Genomic DNA, 16,018 nt, shown 5'->3' on the forward strand with positions numbered 1-16,018 from the left:
CAGAATCCACACACGAGCAGGGTACGTTCAGCGCTAGCATAGCGGTCATGCTGAACACACACAAAAAGTTCACTTGAAACCCCGCAGAGTTTGAGAGGAGGAACACGGTCCTTAGCATACGTAGCATCAGTCCTGGCATGGACCAGTTGGCCAATCCCCCTCCTCGCGGGCACACCCTATCTCCGCCCGAGCATCATAAGCAGTAGTGACATCTTCACTACCACACGAGCACTATAGTTTTCCTATTCTTCTCTCTGTGTTTTTTTTACTCGTGTTCTTACTCTCTCTCTTTCATTAACCTAGACCAAATTCTTTCTTCTGCTCCATTATTTTGCCTTGCTTGATTCTTCTTGGCCAATCCCCCTAAGTGGGTATGCGCCATTTTTCGGGCCACCACCACCACCACCACTGCAGGTCTGGGGAAGGACGGCGATCCCCGCCTCAGGCTCACAACCGTTTCCCTGCAATGTACAAGGTAAAGTATTCCTTGGCTGTTATCTGGGGCCGAATTCTCTAAAACGACGAGGCGTCGTTTTGAAACGACGGGGTAGCGCCATGCAAATGCATGTGTTCTGGGGTTGGGGCCGTCGCTTTGGGGCTACCGGCAAGGGTAATGACCGCAGAAAAGCGCTGTGGCAAGGGCGCGAAGCGACACCCACTGCCCCCCCGTCGCTTCACTTGTCGCTTCGCGCCCTTGCCACAGCGCTTTTCTGCGGTCATTACCCTTGCCGGTAGCCCCAAAGCGACGGCCCCAACCCCAGAACACATGCATTTGCATGGCGCTACCCCGTCGTTTCAAAACGACGCCCGTTTTTTAGAGAATTCGGCCCCTGCATGCGTCCTCTTAGGGTTGACCCCCTGTATGGGTTCACCCCGTGGAACAGCCTCCAACGAGCGAAGAATGAATGACAGCACAAAATGTCCCGGCTATGCTTATAAGTGGAAACAAATACCGATTACTTAATACCAATGACTCTGCACAAATTTCTTCACGGTAACGGCAGCTGTGCCCTGCCTTATCTGAGGCTGGTCATATCGATTGATGGAGGCTTAATGTGCCGACGTACGCCAATGGTCACAGCCAATGATGCACGCCACGGGCTGCAGAATAATTTGACCCCCTGGGGTTCTTTAACGGGATCCGAATTCTCGAACACACGGGCGGTTAAGCTTTCTCCTCCAACAGAAAAGCGGCCGCCGCGGCCGGGGTTCGAAGCCGCGTCCGCTTGTCATTTGGAGCAGTGAACCGGCATAGCAATGCCCCAGTCCTCATCATGCACTTTGCATATATACATGTTTCATATAAACGTTGACCTCGATCGAATGACCCCAGCGTCGACACGAATGATGCAAAAAATCGAGGAAGGCCAGAAGCAAACCAAATCATCCGAACCGTGTATAAGAAATGATTTATGATTACCAAAGTTACTACGGTTTATTGATATGATTGGTAAAGCAGGATTAAGATGAATTAGGATGAACCAAGGCAGATTAAAGAGAATTAAAATGAAATAATTTATTCGTTGTTTCTTGTAGTGCTTAGCAAGGTGGGTTTCAATTAAAACAAATTTAGGGGTATCAAGATAAATTAAGGTCGGTAAAATAGCGTGCCTGCAGTGTTAATGTTTATATAAAATGTATCCTTCGCAATAATACGCCGTGCTATCGCTATCCAGGCATGCAAGAAGACCGTGCACCACTTGAACCAGTTCATGGCAGTTCAGTGTAGGTTCCGCCATGCTGCACGAACAGGGGAACCAGACGTGCACTTTTTTCGTCTGCTTCTGTACCTCCTCGGCAGGGCGTGCAGACGAAACGGTGAACTCGTCTGCACCGCTTGTGGATCGAACGGCGCAGTTCAGGTGCTAATGAATGGCAAAGTGCCGTTGAATCGAACAGACCTTATAGCCGTAACTGCGAGCAGTGCTCCTTGCTTACCATGTTCGTAAACCTAACGTGCGTGCACCTTAAACACTTCTTTTCCACACCCAGATGCATTTCAAGAAGAGTGCGTTTTTTCTGAACCTCATCGACCCAAAAAGTTAGACCGAGACCTACCTCAAACGTTCCTTTTCCCGATCAGCATTGCGGACAACGATTATAGCTTAGCTGAGTTTGTAGATAATACAAAAAACAAAATAAAAGAACGTTCTGCGTGCCCCGTGACAGCACGGATCAAGTGCGCATGCACGAGCAACTGCAGAAGCGGGTAATTGTTTTATCGATCTACCCTCCCACCTTTTAATTACTGCCCTCGGCACCTGATGCTCGGTACAGCTGATAAAATTAATGTTCGTTGATGTTTGTTCCATGTTTGTTGTTAAATGCTAGCGCGACAAGGAACGGTTTTTCTTTTCTTCTGATACGAAACAACATGCCTACGTGCAGAATGCTAAGCCTTGCTAGAATGAGACTTGTTGAAAGCAGTTACATCTGCAGGAACGTGAACATGACAACGTGGGGGTTAATTGATAATGATAATCACCCGCGTTGCTAATAAAAGCAAAGAATGAATGTCTCCCGCGATGCTAAGCCTAAAGTTTACAATTCGGACTGGCCGACCTGGCTGATCCAAATGCTTTGAAACCACCGGCACCGCGCATTATTGTTTATTTGCACAAGTGTGTACGCCGATTTGCGTGTCATGCCCTAGCCTCATTCCCAGGCGTCTAACTTGACCATATAAAATGTCACATTTCATAAGTGTGCCTTAAATTTGAATAAGGTTGGTTTTGAAACCCGTCGTGGCTTTTCCTTACACTTGTTCTTTTATGGCCCTTATAATAGACTGCCTTGCGGCAGAAGGTATGTTAGCTTTCTGCCGTACAGGGAGTTTCAGTTGGACTGCATGACAGTACAACTACGGTTAAATGCCAGCTACAGAAGCAGAAAAAAATTGCAGGTATTTTGATAATGGTGCAAGCGGATGCCGCGTTAAAACATGGACCCCACTGCCATTTCAACTGCATGCCTCCAGTCCTGCGCGTATGCGCTTTCGATTCCGTCCAAATTTGAATAAAGCCAATGCTGGGCTCAGAATCACAGCTCCCTTGTCTTCCATCAGGTGGGCAGTGTGCAATGTTAGTCTCCAAGAAAAATTAGGGTTGAGAAGGTGCACTCCATGCACTGGTTCAGTTCACCTTTCGGCTCCCATGTACCGTGTATAGGGTAGCCTGTAGTTTCAAAAATGGCTCAGGCTTAATATAAACCTTGTTACTTGGCTTTGCTTGAGACTTCGCAGCTTGCCGTCTAACTTTATTCACTGGATGACTAGATTCAGCTTTTCGCTTTTGCTGACGTGCATGCACATACGGCCCGGCCGGTGCCCAGCAATCGGCGAAACAGCTGTTTTACCTTTACCTAGTCACGTGGCACTAACCCTTTGATGCCCAAACTTTATTATCTTGCTTAAGCATGTGAGAAGTTTTTTTATCTGAAGGATTTCTGACATCACAAAAAATTTGGTTCATTAGGACGGACACTAGGACACACTGGGCACTGGCTCCCAATATATCCCTTGAACAAAAGAGCTACCTTGATCGCCATGATTTATGGTTCAAGTGAGGACTATAACGTAAGGTTTGTAATATTGCTATCATTTGTAATAACAACGAGATTTCACAATTTCTGTTACGTGTCACTAGCCCATTGAGCCACCCGGGCTCTGTGCGAGTTGACACATGTAAACAATTTTAACAGAAGTACGTGCTGCCCTCTCTTTTTTAAATTTTGAAGGTCCGCGATCCTTTGTCTGTCGACAGATGGTGCAACACTGGGCATCAAAGAGCTAAGCAGCGAAGCAATAAGAAAGTAGCAGCTTGTACACCGGTGGCTCAAGGTCATGCGACACGATGAATCACCTTGAAAGATGTAGCGTAGTAGAGCTTTCGCTCTAAATATGTAGCCACTAACGGGCTAAACTGCACCGAAGTTTTGCTCACCTCCAAAATTAAGAAGCTTTGAGCCTGATTGGACAACGTACTTCCCGAACTTCGGGCATCTATGTACGTGCTGCCATGCGACGCGGACATGACCGTGATACCGGCAAGAGTGTCTAGCCCTGCTAACACATTCAATGACTTTGACACAATTTCTCGCATAGCACAAGCGACAAACTGAAAATGTGGAAACACCTTGCCTTATTAGCGGCCTGAGTCCCAGATGCATTGTGAGGTAATGTTTCAGGACACGCGGTCAACACGTCTGCTCTCTCACGATCTTTGCAGCCATGGGACAGAAAATTTATTTGCAGGGAGTGCGGGTTGGAGTTTCGTGGGGCGATACAATACGTGCAGCACCTCGATGGCGCGAGGCATCGGAAAACTCTCCAGGCCAAGCTCGACCAAGCCAAGGAAGCAGCCGGGAATGAAGACGAAGCAGAAGCCAGCGGCTCGGGACCTGCCGCACAGCCACCAGTGGAGCCGAAACCGAAAAATAGCATCATTCGCTGTCAGCCCTGCAGCATATGCTCTTCACGAGCCAACAATCTAAGCTCGAACACTGGAAGACTCCGGAACACCAGGAAAATTACAATCGAGATGGACCGCTAGAGAAAAACGCGAAGCACGGCGACAATTAGAACCTTTTTTTCAGCATTAATTAGAGTCTTCAATCCAACGGACTCGAAATGTAGTGCAACAAATTCGGTGCACGCAGTTGGAACGGAACAGTAAATTTTCACTTGAGCGTGACCTGGCAAAGCTGAAATTTCAGAAATTGACGAATAAAAGCGAAAATATCACGACTGGCATTTTCATTCGTTCGATCTTTTCAGGGAAACAAAATGAGCGGATGAAGTGCAACTGCCCCTTTTGATACGTTGGAAGACAAGGCTACTACCTCGTGCAACTATCTTCGTGCTTGTTCAGTTCATTTTGCTCTACAATTCACAGCATAGTTAGTTTGGTTGAATCTCTAGTTTTCAGAGGGCAAACGAGGAAGAAAGTTTTGCAAAAGCCCATTTTGTCTGATGCTCATCCCTCAATCTCTTGAAACAACAAAATTTCAAATGGAATAGAATTCTTTTCTCATAGGCAGTGATTATAGCATGCACTTTACTTGCTTTGTCTTGCCACCAATTTATAGTCATTGCTAAATTGGTTACATAATAAAATCGGGTGAATAAATCGGGCACTGCAACTACTGTATTTTCCCGATTCTAACGTGCACCCTTCTTTGCTAAAAGGTAGCCTTCATATTTGTGTGCGTGTTACAATCAGGCTAGAAACCAAAATCAGCTCCAAAGCGGCCAGCAGCTAATTCCTCAATGGCGTGCCGCATACCTTGGTCAGCTGTTGCACATTTTTTGTGCTGCTGCAATAGCCCATCACGCCTAGAATTATGAAGATCAAGGCACTTGAAATTAGAAACAGCTTCAATGTACCCCGCTATAACTTTATTTCAGCATCAGCTGGATAAGCAATCTTATGAAGCCCAATCATTATTGGCTTCCACAGCTGCATACGCCAAATAAAATCTCCTTCCAGATATATGGTGTCACGTCTTTTTCATCTGCGTGGTACAGTCAGTGTAATTTTTTTTTCAATTTTCCTGCGCGAACTTACTCGCACATTACACTAGGATTAGAATCACGCAAATACAGTATATCGTCACAACACAGGAGTTGTGCGACATACAACTACCATGATTAGCCAATTGATTACCACTTACATGCTCTGTGCACCCTTCTATTATCATCTCCTGTGCTGTCATAAAAATATCAGAGATTAGCTCGTGTACAAAGATGAAAGCTACTATTAGACCTTTCATTGACATCCAGAGAGGCCCCTTACAAAGATATATAGACCATCAAAGAGTTGCTCATTAAAGCCACCTGTCTTCACAGCGAAGCTGTCTGTTGCCACGCCGCATTAAACTAATTGCACCAAAGAGCTGGCATGCGTTTTTTTTCTTGAAAGGCTTCTGGTGCGACTTTTTGGTTGGTGTTTTTCTCATCCACCTTGAAGGACTTCAGGAGCAACATTTTGGCCGGTGTCTTTCCCGCCTAAGAACACGTGAAGGGGAGGTGGAGCGCACATGCAGACAGGCTTCGCACACTCGCAGATTCCATGCTCGTTGTGCTGGTGGGGAGATTTAATGTGACCTGTCTGCTGTCCTCCATGGTCAAGCAGTTTAAGTTGGTGTGCTACACAAACAGTAAGATGTGTACGATATGAGAGGGAAACGTACATCCTCATGTTTGTCCCCTAGACTACTAAACCTCTCGTCCTTCAAAGTTTCATTCAGCTAATTAGCTTGGAAGTGTGCTCAACCGCATATTACAAACACGTATTGTTTTATGTATGCCTTAGTATGTGTATGCTATGTATGCCTCCTTCTTTTCAAAAGAAAAGAAGGAGGCGTAATATTGTTCCTAAATATCGCTGTTCCCTGGGACCGAAGCTAAAAAGCAATTCAGATACAAATACAAAATCGACCTTTGCTACTATCAACAAGACGGCAAACACTACCAAACAACTTCATCAGCATTTTTCAATCAGAGTAGCGTTCCAATGCAACAATAGAGTAGTTCTTGAACCAACACTTATATTAAATCTTTTTGCCGCCGCGCAGACTGATTACCGCAACAAACATTAAAGAATATTCAGTTTCCCACTGCAACTACACTAAAACAGTTGGGAAGGCTCACGGCGTGTTACGTCTACGTCGTCGTCACAACACATAATGTATACCTGCCCCTAAAAACATAGTTCATAGCACAAAAAGACAAAACATCGACAAAAACACCACATTCACCGTGTTCTGCCTTCATGTGGTGTGAACCATCACTGTAGTCCAACTAGCTCAGTTCTTCGTACTCCGGAAACAACCTCACCAGTACTCCTACCAAGGCCATTGCAACCATATTTTTACAAGCACCAGACCAGACTTAACCATTATAACCATTATAGATCTGAAGTTTCCGTATTAGAGAGAGAGAGAAGGCTCTTTATTGAAAAAGCAGAGAGTTTTGCCGGTGTTTGTGATCACCTACATGCTTCTCTGCTAGGGGTCGGGGATGTAGGGAGAACAGCCCTAGAGAGAGGTGGGCAGAAAAGAAAAAAAAAAGAGAGAGGAAAAAAAAAACGAAGAAGCAAAAAAAAAAGCACTCTTGAGAGCAGGAAAACTTTCCCACAAGAAATGAATGGCTTCCGTCAAAACAGATCTTCGATAGGTAACATTATCGCTTTAGTGTCTTCCGTATTAGCCCCAGCACACAGTGCATGCAATCCAAAAGAAGTGTGGCAAAAACACCCGAAAACCTTCCCCTTAAGTATACATTCATCAAACTCCATCGACGAATAGGCATTATAGACTTAGCCACTCCCCACCAGCACTCTGGTTGCTCGCGTACGGCCCAAGACAACGACACGTAGTGCATAGCTCCAGGCGAAGTAGTGCAAACGTCAACGAAGACACACCCGCCAAAAGAAATAAGCAACTGCACCCTTTTATAACAGCGGGTAAATGATAACAATGGTTGCACAATTTTCTTTACACTTACAACAACAATTAAAAACAACAAGGCGTAAGAATAAAACAAAAGGATCATTTCCAAGCATACAAAGTTCTTTCGCAATGTCGACCCTGCGGAGTTCAAAGGTCGCGGCAGCCGTTCATCAGGTGATGGTGATGACGGCGTCGCGAGACTTGCCAATACCGATCCACTTGACTGGAATAAGACAAGACAAGACAAGACAAGACGTCAGCGTCACTTGTCCATGCACAATGTAGTTCATACCCAAAAGATAGGTACCCAGTCATCTGGGGCTGAAGCCCTGGTGTCCATTACAGCTGAATTGACGGGATGCATTAATTCTTTCGCGACCACGCCTATTCAAAATCGATCAATTTGAACGATACTTTGGGAGCGCCATTTCATACGTTCCAGGTATTGCTCGAACAAGTAAAGCTGTTTGGAATTTGTTTTCATTTTTGCAACGAAAGCATGATTTTTGACACGTGCTTGAATCACCCGGGTGTGAAAAAGGGGCGTCGTCATCGCGCGTCAGGGCTACCAACGAAGAATGCGTACCACTCTTCACCAGCGTTAATTGCTCTGCACCGGCGTTTGTTTTTTGCTATCAGGGCATGAACGGTGAACCAGCAAACGATTCTCAATCGTCAGGTCCGCACTCCGACAGTAATAATTCTAGAAATCGGTTGAAAATGTCAAGCAGTGCCTGTTTAAAAACTAATTTATGATTTTAGGCAGTTTTATTGCTTTTGCGCGCGTTGTTCAAAGTTGTGTGGTAGTTCTACTTACCCCAATACCATTCGCGAACAGATTGCAACAGTTCCGGTTTCGTTTCTGCACCACGAAACTATTTTAGCACTACTACGCAGTTACCCAACTTCAAGGCTAACTGCCATAGCGCCTTAAGCGTCTGCGACTGAGCCTCGAACAAAGCATGCCGGTACTAATTTCTTCCCACCCTAACCCGATTTCTGTGCTAAGAACTTCAGATGCAAGTCAAAAGATCACACCCAGTCGGCAGATGTCTGTTCCGACGAGGACAGCGCTTCAAACCGGCTTTACACTGCCAGCTGTTCGCCTTCCAGTTTCGTTTCCTTACGAGGGTATCTCCGAGGGTCTAGTGTTGCTCCTTAGTTAAACTATCTGAAGGAGTCTCCGATAAATTTTCATACTGTTTTATTTCAAAAATGTTAGGTGGTGCTGCAGTAGAGAAGGCTCATTGTGCTGATCTTTTTTATCGCGCAACAGCTACTCGGCCAAAGATTGCACGGCACGATTCTAGCGCATCGCACCTCATTCCTGAAAGCAAGGCTATAATTTCGAGTCAGAAGATGATAATAAAGCTCAACTTTATGCTTTGAGAGCTAACTGACTGTGAACGTTAACAAGCATCAACCACGGAGTTCCGTTTTCAACTTCATGCATGTTTTTCCGCATCGCGTGTTTGTCCCAAATATTGTGCTCGCTGTAAATGAAAGTCAGTCCTTGACAAGATGTTTTTACGTTATGTGGGGGCAAATTGGTGCCTCTGATAATGTCGAACCGCCAGATTTCTTCCAGGGAACCACCCGAAATTGCACATTTCGAATTGGAGGTTGGGCTTCACCACATGACACGAGCACCGTGCGTGCCAACATTTTTTTATCTGACAGACTGTTCCCCGCAAGTCAGCATTTTTTCTAGGACGTGTTTTTGAAATGTTTCCTTACAAAATGCATATTCTAATTTTTTTTCTAGTACCGGTGGTTTGATATACACAACTCCTTTTTTATTATTTTTTCGACAACTGGACAAAAATTTTATTTTTGATATTTTTTTCGCAACTATGATATATGAAAACATTTAAAACATTGGTGTTATTGGAAAGGCCTTTAAATAATCTGCATTTTGTGTTCCTGTAGTTAGTGCTTAACCAATTTTTTCTAGCAGAAAAAAATATTTTCTTGGACACTTAAAAATCGGTCAATTTTCCACCGGTCGCGAAGAGTTTAGGGCCTTAAAACGACTACTTTTCATTTTCAAGTTAACTTTGTGAAACATGTCAGCCTTCCTGCTTTTTTCCCACCGATTTCAAATATGCCATTATTTTTCGAGTCGGGCAATTAATTAGCCATTTTTGGTCCAACAATAGACAAAACAGTGTTTCTCATAAAAATATAATCCTTATATTTTCCAATACTATGAACCCTAGTGAATGCAATAATCGAAGAAGTTTTTGATGCACCACTTGGAACGAATTTTACAGTTCATTAAACTTTGGTGGCACCAGTGGCAGGGAATCATTTTGAGAGCCAATTCCAAACACCGAAGTTTAATGAGCTGTAAAATTAGTTCGAAGCGATGGATCAAGAAACTGCTTCGATTATTGCATTCACCAGGGTTCTCGTATTGGGATATATAGAGATTACAGTTTTATGACCAACACTGTTTGACTATTGATTGACCAAAAATGGATGATTATCTCTAATTATCTTGATAACTAATTGACGGACTGAAAAAATAATGGCACATTTAAAATCGGTGGGAAAAAGCAGCAAGGCTGACGAGTTTCACAAAGTTTGCTTGGAAATTAAATGAAGTTTGAAGACCAGAGTCCCCCCTTAAAGAGGCCACAAAGAGGCAAAATACAAGTTTAGTGCATAAGAAAAACTGCTTTGTCCCAATAACGATGCTACCAATTTTACTGCAAACTTCAAACAAATAATGGAGATATTTTGTCTTTATAGGGTCCCTTCAAAGGGTTCAGCTGATATAGTTCCACAAACAACATTAACATCAGTGGTAGCAAGTGGAAAACCTTCACCATTAACGATCAGTGCAGGCCATTTTCACGCTTTTAAACAGCAGATCGAGATCACTTGTGCTGCCACCTTCCCATGCATGCCGTTAATGGAGTGTCCTACACGCAGCAACGTAGCTTTCTTCTACAGCTCACATCGTTTAAGGGACAGCCAACCGCCTTCTGTGGAGTGCTTGTTTTCCAGCTCGTATGAAAGCCAGCATTTTACACAGTGGGATAACCACAAGGAATTCCTAAATAAATTGGTGGAAGTAATTTTAACTTGACACTAAACTTTCTTATGTTGTGCTGTCTAAACGTGGCACTACGTTACGTGTCCAAACAACTCCTTCGTTTTCGATGCGCGATTCAACAAGCGCATAAAGGAATAGGAAAGACTGCATCTTATTATTGCTTTAGGTGGGGATGAGTTCTTATGTACCTTTCTCCATCCCGCATACGTTAAAAGTACTGTATTTTCGCATGTATAACTCACACCAAAAATGCGACAATTTCAGGGGCAAAGTAGAGGTGCGGATTATTTCCTTGTGCAGATTACTATTATGTTATGAGTATTATTATTATAGGTGCGGATTATTATTATGCGAGATATTTCCTTCGCTGCAGCATCACGGCAATGCGCGTTGTGCCGCGAGGCTCCTGCAGCAGTAATAGCGGCTAAACCGCTTTTATCCCACTGACAGTGCTTATGTCTCACACACAGCTTTAACACTATAACAACCTGAGAAAAAATATTGGCCAAAGTCGGCTAGAATTTTGCACAAAGGAAAAAGCGCCGTTCAAGAGTAAGCACGTGTAAGTGCCAACACTCGAAAACACTACGGGAACGCCACTCCACGATGATGATACGTACGAGTTGAATTCCGTTGGAAATGAGACTGTGGCTTTCGTCGCCGCACTGGTCTGTTTCAACTTTCACCTTTTTGCCATGTAATAATTGCATTGTTCATTCTTACAGGAATGGTTGGTGGCGGTGCCTCACGATGTTTCATTGAAAAGAAGACCATTCAAAGCACACGTCAAGCATCTTTATGCTGAATGGATGGCTGAAAGTCGGTACGACTTCCGTATTTACTCGAATATAAGGCGAGTTTTTTTTCCAAAATCCGTAGTCTCAGTCATACTCCGCCTTATATTCGAAGCTCACTATATATATACATGGCGATTTTTTTACTCTCGAAACTGCACCATCATCTTATAATCGAATAAATACGGTAATGCCGACAGGCTGCATCCATAGGCCTAATGTTGCGCTGTTTTTTAAGTGAATTGTCAAGGCATGGAAGGAGATTCTTGCTGAGATGGTTTGCAAGAGCTTTAAGAAATGCTGCGCTACAAACAGCATGGACGTAACTGAAGAAGATATTGTTTATGACAGTGACGACTGCAGCCCAAGCGATAGCTCTAGCGAGAGCAGTGACAATGATTTATTGTGGCTTAGGCCGTAAATGTATTCAATATCCAGAACACAGGTAAATTTTCTACGTCAACAAATGTGCCATGTTGCTTTCGTAGCTTTGGTCCAGCCTTTCCTGTATAAAATGTGCGGGCAATACGCAGTCTATTGTAATTTTCCCTGAAGCAGACCAGGCCACTGGTCGAAACTGTCGAAACAAAGTCTTTGTTAGTGCTTTCCAAGTGGTCGCTCCCAAGTTTTTGAATATTTAAACAGTAGCCAAGAATTCCTTCTCTGCTATATATATATATATATATATATATATATATATATATATATATATATATATATATATATATATATATTCTTATTCGTGAACTGAAAGTGGGGGCGCAGATGCAGGGGTGGGTTATACGAGCGAAGCTACGGTATGTTGCCGCACATCTCATTGTCGCGGTTGCCAGCATTCGGTTGACTGTACCTTTCAGGAGGCACATGGGACTTCGGGACCGAAAAATTGCCCAAAACACTGTTTTAGGTATCACTCTTTTCTCGACCTGCAGCGTTCTGCCTTCGAAACTTCCGTGCTTGGAACAGTACCAGGTATTTATAAACGCCATAGAGGCCCTATTTCAACAAAAACTAATAATTTTTCAATAATTCCCCACTTCTTCGCCACGAGTGGTATTGCAGCGATAGGAAATTCTCGAGAGGTACATCCCAGCATGTAGTGCAGCTAGGAAGATCATTTCTTTTGCACTGTGAAGCTGGATATTTAGGCCGTCCAACATGGGAAGCAGATTTCGCATTTTGTGTTTCAGTAATTGTTTAATTACCATTATTTTTTTTGGCTGGCAGGAGTAGTTCAAACCTGGAAGTTAGAATTGACAGTGCTCATGTTTCAAACACACCTTTAACAATATAACAACCTGAGAAAAAATATTGGCTAAAGTCGGCTAGAATTTTCCACAAAGGAAAAAGCGCCGTTCAAGAGTAAGCAGTGTGTGCCAACACTCAAAAATGCCACGGGAACACCACTCCATGATGACGATACGTATGAGTTGAATTCCGTTTGAAAAGAGGCTGTGGCTTTCGTCGCCACACTGGTCTATTTACAGATGCTTAATTTATTTCAAACTGTTTCAACTTTCACCTTTTTGCCATGTAATAATTGCATGTATGTATGTGATTGCCAAAACCTGTATGTGATCGCCAAAAAAACTGCTTACCACATGTCATTTTCCACAACTTCTGGTATCTATTCATGCCTTGCTGGTAATTTTTTGTTAGTTTTTTCCTATTGTTCTCAACAACAATCAAGTTTTTAATTAACTTGGAAACTAGTTACCTCAGATCAAAACTAATTGGATTTTTAAAATCAGCCAAAGAAACTAAACAAGCCCACAAAGTTTCATTAAAATTTTTTGGAAAGTAAGAAAGAAGTTTCTAAGACCAGTGTGCCCCCTTAAATCCGGCCAACAAAAGAGTGAATCAAGCAACAGCAGCGGATGTGTACTCACAGGGGACTCCCAGGAGTTCTTGTACCGTCTCGACGTACTTGCGGGCATTGGCAGGTAGGTCGGAGTACTTCCGGCATTTAGACGTCGATGTGCACCAACCAGGCAGGACCATGTAGTCGACTTCTGCTTTCGCCATCTGATCGGCACTCGCTGGCAAAAAAGAAGAGCACGCGTGAAACTTCATTCCCGGAGGAGCTCCCATCACACATTTTTGTTTCACACAACTGCAATATCAATATCTGATACTACCGCGCTCAATCAGAAAATGCTGAAGTCGCATGGTGCTTTCTAGTGCGAATATCTTTACCGCGCACACAGAGTGCATTTAGCAATGGCGCGGAGCCACACACATGGAAAAGTTGTATAAAGCGGGAGAAGGGGGAGGGTAGCAATTTTCTTGGCATGACGACACCCAACCAGGGACGCTATCCCAGCATGTCGCTTGCAAAGCCAGCCCGAACTTAGAGTCCATCGGTTACTTCATTCCGTAGATTCGTATTGTTGTTTGTTGGCCCGTTCGCGAGTACGCGAAGATGAAACAGGTGGCCAGAAATGGGAAGACAAAGGTTCGAGCTGAACATCGCCAGCATGAAAGACTAAGCGTGAAAGACTAAGCTTTTTAGGGGCTTCAGTTTGCCTTTTTGCCATTTGCACGGACAGAATATATGTATTTTTAGGAATTGCGAATGAGTTTCAGAAGAAAATTATCTTGACACCACAAGGAGTAAAGGTTCCATATCCAGAGCCAAGTATTTCCCAAAAACAAATTTGTTTCGCACGATTTACGCGACCCTATGGTTGCTCCGTTACGGTTGCTTCCTTTGATTTCATGACGAGAACCACACAAGTCCGCTGTAAGCAAAGCACGTTCTTTAGAGGCTCGCTTAACAGATTATATGCAGTTTTACAGGACAGAAACACCCGAGGTAATTAACATTTTTGGTCTGCAAATGTGTGCAATCTCACCTGGTGGGTACTTGTGCTCTTTGCCATCTATTCGGTACGCTGTGCCGATCTTGATCTCCTCAAACGTGTCCAGGATATCCAGCTTGGTCAAGGCAAGGCTGTGGGGTACATGATAAAAAAAAAAGATACAGAATATTCTTCATGGAAGATACAATCACAAAATTACCGATATTGTGGTTTGTCGATAAAGGAAAGCAAGGCCCACTTTTATAGTCCAGCCCAACCTTCTGGTATTTCGTACACTTCCAGTAGCAAGAAGCCAACTGCTCAATGCAAGATTAAGCAGCAAAAACGAAGGAAGAAAAATAATAAGAAGAAAGGTTGCTAAACAGACTTGATGCCAGCTAAACAAGTGGACTTGGGAATGTCTTGCAGTGCATACGTGAACAAATATGTATACTTAAGCCATACGTATATGCATGGGTATACATAAATATATATCCACATGTATATGCATATCTAAATACAGTCGATCCCGCTCATAAGTTCGTTATATCCGCTTTTTACTATATCTGGGCACAAAATCTATGTATACAAAACGTAACGGGAAACGAAGATTTGTTCGTTATAGCCGCCATTCCGTTAAAACCGCGTTCACTATAAGTGGGCTATACTGCACCGTATTTGCATAATTCTAATGCGCACCTTTTTTTCACTAAAGGTAGCCCTGAAATTTGTATGCGCGTCACAATTGGGCGAAAACTAAAATCGACTTCGAAGCATCTAGCGGCATAGCCTAAGACACAAACATCCAACTCAATACAATTCATCAACATCACATGAGTGAATTTTAATGTATACATACCTCAATGCGCACACTTTTGCCACCTGTTCAACCTAATTATTTCTCAATTATTTTCCCAGAGTTTTATGAGAGAACTTACCTGCACATAACCTTCGGGGTGCATTATAATCGTGCAAATACGGTACACATTAATATATATCCACACACACACACACACACACACACACACATATATATATATATATATATATATATATATATATATATATATATATATATATATATATATATATATATATATATATCCACACCCACATAAGGGGTCCCCGCTTTGTAGCGCAATAAAAATTTATTGCCCTGCTCAAGCAAAGCCAGCCACAACATGCGACGTCTTTCTCAGCAGCAGACAATGAATTTCCTGCCATGATGTTCTCGAAATGTCTGAGCACACCTTCCCTAAAACTTACGGACTATACAGGTGTACACAGTGAAATTGAAAAACTTTTCCCACGCTATTTCCCTCGTTCAATAAGCCTAAAGTTCTAAAGCACACATTGTTCAAAATCTTTTTCCTAAACTTTCAGCCACGTCTTCCAACAAACTGTTTCAGCACAAGACCACAGTGATAGCGGAGGAGAGAGCGAACACTGCAGCGGTGGCACCATCTAACGACCACCAGCCAAAAGCATTTCTTGAATGCGCGCCTGGCCAATGAGCAAAGGCCGATGAATTCTTAGACTAACAGCTTCCACATGCTCGGCTTGTAGACTGGCAGGTGACTCAAGAGTTGACCTGCTAGCTGCTCTACAAAATGTACAAAGACGGTGTTTGTCTCATAAGACATTGGATGAGACATTGGTGAAAGTACATACTCGCAAACTGTATGTCCACCTAAAAACCAAAAGGGGGAAATTTTCAATCAGGAGCGCACAATAAATGCCACTCAAGCATCCGGTCATTGCGGGCCAGTTTCATTAGATCTTTTACATAACTAACAAAGCTAACACTTCTTAGCAAATCAAGTCCCTCCGCTAAAGCGCACTTCTGACCAGCCCGACCGATTTCTAAGCGTTCTTCCTGTTCGACTCAATACTACAGTAGAGTGAAAAATAAA

The 16,018-nt window shown here is 43.4% G+C and overlaps 2 protein-coding genes across 2 annotated transcripts in view; both read right to left on the bottom strand.

Moving 5' to 3' along the window:
- Nucleotides 1–16,018, bottom strand: part of LOC144142753 (adenylosuccinate synthetase-like) — a 58,595-nt gene that overhangs the window by 17,458 nt on the left and 25,119 nt on the right. The gene's annotated exons all lie outside the window — the stretch shown is intronic.
- LOC144142755 (adenylosuccinate synthetase isozyme 2-like) lies at nucleotides 837–14,300 on the bottom strand. The gene is made up of 3 exons (XM_077674452.1): nucleotides 14,160–14,300; nucleotides 13,194–13,343; nucleotides 837–7,672 (listed from the first exon to the last, which is right to left on the bottom strand). The coding sequence occupies exons 2-3, from the start codon at nucleotides 13,327–13,329 to the stop codon at nucleotides 7,620–7,622; spliced, it is 189 nt and encodes a 62-aa protein (XP_077530578.1). The 5' UTR covers nucleotides 13,330–13,343; nucleotides 14,160–14,300; the 3' UTR covers nucleotides 837–7,619.

Source organism: Haemaphysalis longicornis, unplaced genomic scaffold (genome assembly GCF_048455015.1).
Source record: "Haemaphysalis longicornis isolate Haplotype H1 unplaced genomic scaffold, Haemaphysalis longicornis Haplotype H1 scaffold_6, whole genome shotgun sequence".
Lineage (NCBI taxonomy): Eukaryota > Metazoa > Arthropoda > Arachnida > Ixodida > Ixodidae > Haemaphysalis > Haemaphysalis longicornis.